At 42.6% G+C, this 8,164-nt stretch overlaps 1 protein-coding gene across 1 annotated transcript; it reads left to right on the forward strand.

Moving 5' to 3' along the window:
* Nucleotides 1-6,578: 6,578 nt before the first annotated feature.
* On the forward strand, nucleotides 6,579-7,526 carry LOC133367488 (olfactory receptor 13G1-like). Its single transcript, XM_061591586.1, has one exon. The coding sequence runs from the start codon at nucleotides 6,579-6,581 to the stop codon at nucleotides 7,524-7,526; it is 948 nt and encodes a 315-aa protein (XP_061447570.1).
* The last annotated feature ends 638 nt before the right edge of the window (nucleotides 7,527-8,164 follow it).

The raw sequence follows: 8,164 nt of genomic DNA on the forward strand, positions 1-8,164 counted from the left end.
AAATGGAGTGGATTCCACTGCCCCACTGACATGGAGCCACCAGCCTCCATTGCACTAAGACCAGCATATGAGAGAGTATAGTATTTTTGCTTCTTTGTCACAGTAACCCTGGGTGCTTCCTAAAATGTTTCTTTCAATTAGTGGGTTTAATCCAATTATCATGTCTACAAAACAACTCCTGCATTCCCATTTTAGATTCTTGCAAATTTGGCTTGGAGTGAAAACATGCACATTTTTGTTCCCTCTGCTCCACCCCTCATTTTTTTATTTTTATTTTTTTGGTTTAACATCAAAACTGATGAAGAGTTCTGGAGAACAAGAAAACTTGATCACCACTTATAAAGATAATGTACACTGTGCTTTTTTAATTTTTATTTTTTCTAATAGACCAGCGTGGCTACCTATAACTCTTCTGCTGGCTATGGGTGCTGATTTTTCATTAATAAAAAGGGAAAATCATTTGCTACATGTTTTTCCACCTCTTGTGGATGGATTTTTGGACAAAGAGGAATAGAGGAAGAGAAGTGCATTTGATTTCGGGGAAATCATCAGCAAATAAAGGAAACTAGTTGTCAGATTCAGAAACTGGAAGTCTGCACATAGGTAGATAAATTCTCTGTTTCAAATTCTAAAACATCTGATGGTGAAGCCCAGGTTTCAAATGGCTCTACCAAAGGCACCACCCCTTTGACACTTTATTGTGATTAATGCTTTTGGATCTGCACATTTGCTGATAAAATCTTCAGTGAGATAACTCAGGTCAAAGTAGTTTCTGAACTCCAAACCACACTTTATGTGATAAGTGCCCTGATAGAATCTGCTACAATTTTTGCTCCACCATGCATGGACACACACATACGTACACATATCTCTAACTGACAGGTCTTATGAGTTCATGAGCTCGTGGTGAATCACAGAGCAAATTACACCTAAGATGTTCCCATCAGCCACAGCCAGCATAGCTATTGGTAAGGGATGATAGGAGCCAAAATCTCTAGCAACATCTGGAGGGCCCCAGGTTTTATCTGTTTTTATAATACTGTTATCTGTTTTATAATACTGTTATAATACCATTTTACAATACAGGTACTGTAGAAGCAGTTATATACAGAGCTTTCATTGTTTTATTTATTAAAACTATTTCTAGACCGCCTTTCATATAACCAGCACAAGGTGGGATACAAAAAGTCAAAACTTACAGAATAACTAAAAAGGACATAACAATAGGCAAAACTAGACATTGCTGTTACAGACAACTGGAATCGATACCCAGCAAAGACCTGCAAAAATCAAATAGTATATTTATTGCTTGGTCAACCGACCATTGCGATACATTAAAACCACTCTATACAAGAAATTAACAATAAAACACATTAACACAACTTAAAATAGGCTCTGCAGAGAAACAGCTGCGGACAGTACTTAGGGGCAAGACACGCACTTACGAGATCTAGTCTCCATAGCCAAGTTCAGAAATTTGGCCACTTGGATTGTATGTCGGAGCCCTGGAGGAGAACTACCAGAAAAGAGTCCGTAGAGCGACCTGGGAATGCTTGCAGAATTAGAATTAGTAAGAGACCAGTCCTAGCTTCATCATAGAAAGGGCACTTAAACAAAACATGTGAGACCGTTTCAACTTCAGGTTTGTCACAGGGGCAGTATCTGTTGCTCCTTGGTATTTTCTCAAATCTGCCCTCCAGAAGTTTTGATGGGAGAGCATCAAAACGGGCCAAAGAAAAGGCCCTTCTATACTTTGGCACAGTTAGCCATCTTAAGTAGTGCATCCCCTCTTTGCGAGGGGAGCCTGATATGCCCAATGAGCGGGGGGAGCATGGTTCCACAGCAGCTGCAAGGAGCTCCTGGTTATCAATATCGTGCAACTGCTGTTTGACCAGCACCCTAGCTCTATCGTGTTCCATGGCAAGCAGGTCAACAGGGGAAAGGCCAACCGCTAGGATTTTGTTCCTCACCAATTTGGACCAAGGAGGGGTAGTGGAATCACTCATTATCTGCCTCACAAATGACTCTTGAGGTAGCATAGAACTACAACAAAGCCAATAATGAATAGTATGAGTCCAGGCTATACAATTTATAGAATTTAGGCCCACCTCCAGTTTGAGGGTAGCCCCAGAAACACATCGTGGGACACCTAGAATGGATCTGAGGAAAAGGTGGAAGGGACCTTCGAGTGACCCCTTAAAAAAGGGATACCAGATTGGAGCCCCATATAGCATCACTGGGATTATTTTTGTTCTTGCCACACAAACTGCAGCAGGGACAAATTTCCCACCCTTAAGAAAAAAGAAGCGGGATATCGCACCCAGGTTTTTCTCAGCCTTAGCTTTGACATAATTTGCTTGGGATCTCCAGCTTATTGTTTCATGGATCCACACCCCCAAATACTTGTACGAGTTGACCTGCTCAATTTTAACAGACCCCAAAAACCAGGGGAACCTCACTTTTCTCCTTGCAAACACGATTTCTTTAGATTTCACTTGATTGATAATTAGATGGTTATTTTTGCAGTACTCCGCAAAGCCCGAGAGGAGTCTTTTTAATCCCAACTGGGTTTGAGAGATCAAAACTACGTCGTCTGCATAAAGCAGAATCAGCACCTTAGGAAACCTTAGTTTGGGGGAATGAGATTGTATCCTTCTCAGGGCAGGGGGAAGGTCAGCCAGGTATAGATTAAATAAAGTGAGGGTGCGAACACACCCTTGCCTGACACCAAGTGAAGAGTGAATCACCCCGGAGAGGTAACCTCAGTTATTACATCGCACTTGGATGGAGGTATTATAATATAAGGCAGAGATCAAGAACAGAAGCCTTTTCTCTATTGCCCAGGATTCTAACTTACTCCATAATCGGGCGCGCGAGATAGAGTCAAATGCAGACTTCAGGTCAATGGAGGCCATGAAAAGCTTGCCACCTCGAGGATTAGAATATTTGAGTGCTAAATGAGCCAGGACCAAACTATGATCAAGAGTGGAGCGTCCCATTTTAAAACCTATCTGCTCTTCTCCTAAGATATTATTGGCGCTTATCCACTGTTTCAGCTTTTGATTCAGGTAACTGGTGGAGGAAAATAATTACAATGGTGGTCTATGTGGAGAGCTCACTCTACAGTTGGGCTATTCCTGAGAGCCAACTCTTCCCTTCTGGCTCACACGTGCAGCTCCCAATAGAGTCTGTGTTCAGCCAGACCAGTGGCTCCTGACTGGCAAGTGGATGCCGCGGAGTTTCCTGCCGGTTTCTCCTCCACTGACTTCCCTTCATTTGGATTGCTCTGTTATTCTCAGCTGCATCCTTTTGCATCAGATCATCATAACAATACAATATTAGCATCAGGTCAACATCTTGAGGGCATCTGTCAAGGAATGGGAAAGATGCCGTATCAAAAGCCGCTGAGAGATCAAGTAAGAACAACAGGGTTGCACTCCCCCTGTCCTTCTCCCAATAAAGGTCATACATCAGAGTGACCAAGGCCAATTCAGTCCCATAGCCAGGCCTGAACCCAGACTGGGATGGGTCAAGATTATCTGTTTCATCCAAGAGTACTTGCAACTGCTGCGCCACAATCCTCTCAATCACCTTCCCTAAAAAGGGGATATTTGCAACCGGTTGGTACTTGTCACAAACCAATGGGTCCAGGGTGGGCTTTTTCAGGAGTGGTTGGATCACTGCCTCTTTCAAGGTGGCTGGAACCACTCCTTCCCGCAATGATGCATTGGACACACCCTGGATCCTCTCGGTCAGATCCCTTCAGCAACCTTTAATAAGCCAAGAAGGCTGAACATTACAAAAAACTTCCTGTTAGAGCAGTATGACAATGGAACCAATTACCTAGGGAGGCGGTGGGCTCTTCAACACAGGAGGCATTCAAGAGGCAGCTGGACAGCCACCTGTTGGGTATGCTTTAATTTGGATTCCTGCATTGAGCAGGGGGTTGGACTCAATGGCCTTACTGGCTGCTTCCAACTCTACAATTCTATGATTCTAAATGAAATTCATTCATTCACTTAATACACCGATAAATGTTCTAAAAAAAAGAAAGTAATATCTACACCAGCTTCTGATTTGTTTCCAAGCACAATTCAAATTGCACTAAAGATCTAAATGCTTTGGCTTTGGGTACCTTATCCTATACAAACATTCCATCAGCTAAGATCATCCAGTGTCAGCCCTCCTCCATGTGCTCCTATTGTCAGAGACCAAGCGAGCGGCTCCTGGAGAGAAGGTTTTTCACTGACGGTGCCCCAGTTGCAGAGGTATAAAGATTAGAGGTATAAAATTAGATAGATAGATAGATAGATAGATAGATAGATAGATAGATAGATAGATAGATAGATAGATAGATAGATAGATAGATAGATAGATAGATAGATAGATAGATAGATAGATAGATAGATAGATAGATAGATAGATAGATAGATAGATAGATAGATAGATAGATAGATAGATAGATAGATAGATAGATAGATAGATCGATCGATAGATAGATAGATAGATAGATAGATAGATAGATAGATAGTCATAATAATCATATACTGTACATAAAAAGAGAAATGCAAATATACTGCCATATAGGGCCAAAGTGGTGCAGAAGTTAGAGTGCTGGCCTTAGGAACTGGGAGACCAGGGCTCAAATCCCAAATCAACCACAAAGCTCACTGGGTGACCTTGAGCCAGTCACTGCTTCTCAGCCAAACCTACCTCACAAGGTTGTTGTGAGGATACAATGGAGAAGGGGGACAAGCATGTACACTACCTTGTGCTCCTTGGAGGAAAAGCTGGATATAATGTAAAATAAATAAATATATCATAAACCCAAACCTCCTGCCTTGGGCCCAGAGGTTCCTAGGCAATCATGAATGATGATCCCAATTTGCCACGATGGCAACCTTACATCTCTTGCTAATTTGAGTGCCTCCAAAGTCTTTCTCCCAATGGCTCCAACACTGCACTTGAACTAGTCCCTCATTATTTAAGTTTGCTGTGGGTTTCTTCGCTACATTCTTCTCTGGCTTCTCAGGAGGGGGGGTTGTCATCAATGGGACTAGATTTGTTTTACCTTGCACCTTCAGATGTATGGAACATTTGAACCCTGCTGCTTCCAGGTGAGCTATTTTACATAGACCAGCAGATCTGAGTGTTGACTTGTCTTTATTATAAGGGGAAATTGATCTTCTACATGTTCAGTATAGAAAAGCCATAAGGTTGCAGAAGACCCAACACTTCTGATCTTCTGTGAAATAAATTGACAGCCTTGGTCAGCATTAGGAGTCAGCTGTGCGTGCACAGTAATCCTGATCTGTTACCTATGTGATAATGAACTGATAGACAATCAAACAAAGATAATATTGGAATTACATCAAATTAAAATAATGTAGAAAATATCTTAAAGCAATGAGATGATAGATAGATAAATAGATGATAGATAGACAGATAGATAGGTGGACTGCCTTCAAGTTGATCCCGACTTATGGCGACCCTATGAATAGGGTTTTCATGGTAAGCGGTATTCAGAGAGGGTTTACGATTGCCTTCCTCTGAGACTGAGAGGCAGTGACTGGCCCAAAGTCACCAAGTAAGCTTCGTGGCTGTGTGGGGATTCGAACCCTGGTCTCCCAGGTCATAGTCAAACACCTTAACCACTACACCACACTGGCTCTCAGACAGACAGACAGACAGACAGACAGATAGATAGATAGATAGATAGATAGATAGATATTGGTATAAATTAATTAATGATGAGATGCAGTTAACAGTGAACCAGAAAAATATGAATTAATAGGATAAATCACTCTCCTCCCCCACTTACTATGAAATATGGCTGGAATGCAGGTCTGTACAGAAACTATGGCAGGAATGGGAAACCCACATCCCTCCAGTGTTAGACTCCAACTCACATCAGCCTCAACCAGTGTGGGCAGTGGCCAACAATGATGGGAGTTGTAGTCCAGCAACACCTGGAGAGCCACAGGTTCTCCACCCCTTAATTGTAGCCTAATAGGAGGAGAGGTGGGACAGGCCGGAGACTGCGAGACACCCTGCTAAATTGTAGCATCACAATCAATAAGCTCCTCTTTGTCTTAATCAGCACCTTTTGATTGCCTTCCAACAGTTGACAGCCCTGTAATTTTGTGTGACCTATTTCTTCTTCCTTACTGATCCTGGTAGAGACATGTAGATGGATATTTAAGAACATAACTGCTCTGCTGGATTGGTCCCAAAGTCCTTGTGCTATAACATTCAGTTTCCAACAGTGACCAAACAGGCCTCTGAGAAGTTTACAAGCAGCAGCCCTCCACTTTGTTTGTTTGTTTGTTTGTTTGTTTGTTTGTTTGTTTGTTTGTTTGTTTGTTTGTTTGTTTGTTTGTTCATATATATACTGCCCTTCCTCCCAGCAGGAGCCCAGGAACCTATCTGACTACAACATCTGCTGTCCTGCTTCTGAATATGGAGGTTCCAGATCATGGTTAATACCCAGTGATGGAGTGGTCCTCTATTAATTGGTCTCCATGAATTTGACCTGGGTGTATTAGTACCAATAAAGGAAACCATCTACTATCAGAGAGATGGAAATGATGAATCAGTCAGCCATTCAAGAGTTTATTTTGGTTGGCTTATCCAGCTCCCCTGAACATCAGGAAATCATCTTTTGGGGATTCACTTTAATCTATGCAGCAGCTTTGTCTACCAACTTCCTCTTCATCTTCACTATAAGCACTTCCAAGAAGCTCCACACCCCAATGTACTTCTTTCTCATCAATTTGTCCATAGTAAACATGTTCTGTATCTCAGTGACAATTCCCAAGATGCTCCAGGCAACTTTGGCCCCCAGGAAGACCATCTCCTTTTCTGGCTGCATGGCCCAGGTCTACTTTTTCTTATGGGCTTTGGGGACAGAGCTCTTGCTCCTGTCCTTCATGGCCTTTGATCGCTATGCAGCCATCTGCCGCCCTTTGGAGTACGTGGTCATCATGAGGAGGGAAGTGTACATTGGGATGATGGCTGGAGCGTGGGTGGCTGGAGTGGTTGTTTCTGCCATTAACACTGGGCTTGTGCTGCGCCTTTCCTTCTGCGGCTCCAATGTCATCAACCACTTCTTCTGCAACCTGCCTCCTTTGCTGGCTCTCTCTTGCTCAGACATCAGCCTCAACGAAATCACGGCTTATGTTTCTGATGCAATCTTCTCCATGGGTAGCTGTCTGCTGACATTAACTTCATATTTATTAATTCTGGCAACCATCTTTAGAATTCGATCTACCGAAGGGAAGAAGAAAGCCTTCTCTACTTGCTCTTCCCACTTCCTAGTGGTCAGCTTTTACTTTTCAACCATCATCTACACATATATCAGGCCCACCTCAGCCTCCTCCCAAGAAGAAGACAAGGTGGTCGCTATCCTTTATTCAGTAGTGACCCCTGTGCTCAATCCCATCATATATTCTCTGAGGAATAAAGAAATTAAAGAGGCACTGAAGAAGCTCATGGGCAGATCCCAGCTGAGGGTCAGTGCAGGATAGTGGTTAGAGCAGGTGTGGGAAACCTTTGGCCATCCAGATGTTGCTGAACTACAATTTCCATTATCCCTGACCATTAGCCTTGCTTGCTGGGGCTGATGGGAGTTGTAGTTCAGCAACATCTGGAGGCCCAAAAGTTCCCTATCATTAGGTTAGAGTGTTGGACTTTGACTGGGGGAGGCTCAGCTTGGAATCCCCACTCAGCCACTACACCTGATATTTTCTTTCAACTGTCACATTGGATAAGATGAGGGACAATCATGTATGCTGCCTGGAGCTGCTTTTAGTTAAAAATGTAATACCTAAGTAGACAATACTCTATACCAGTGAGTATTGTTACACACAAACAAAGCACTGAGGAGATCTCTTTGGCCAGTGTGACTGGTGCCTGGGAAAATATCCAACTGGTTACAATAGAGAGTAGATCCCTGTAAATTTGTATCAATAAACTAAATTTCCATGTTTACTAGAACATGGATGTGCAATTTCTTACAAGGCTGTGCAGTCTCTCATATGTCCTCCCTTCATCTGTAACTACTAAGTAACTTTGCTTGTAACACTTGTTGACACAAAGCTGGCAGAACGTACGTACAGTATTTCATTATATAGATAGGTAGGTAATTGTATATAGTGTTCCATAT

Source organism: Rhineura floridana, chromosome 11, assembly GCF_030035675.1.
Source record: "Rhineura floridana isolate rRhiFlo1 chromosome 11, rRhiFlo1.hap2, whole genome shotgun sequence".
Taxonomy (NCBI): domain Eukaryota; kingdom Metazoa; phylum Chordata; class Lepidosauria; order Squamata; family Rhineuridae; genus Rhineura; species Rhineura floridana.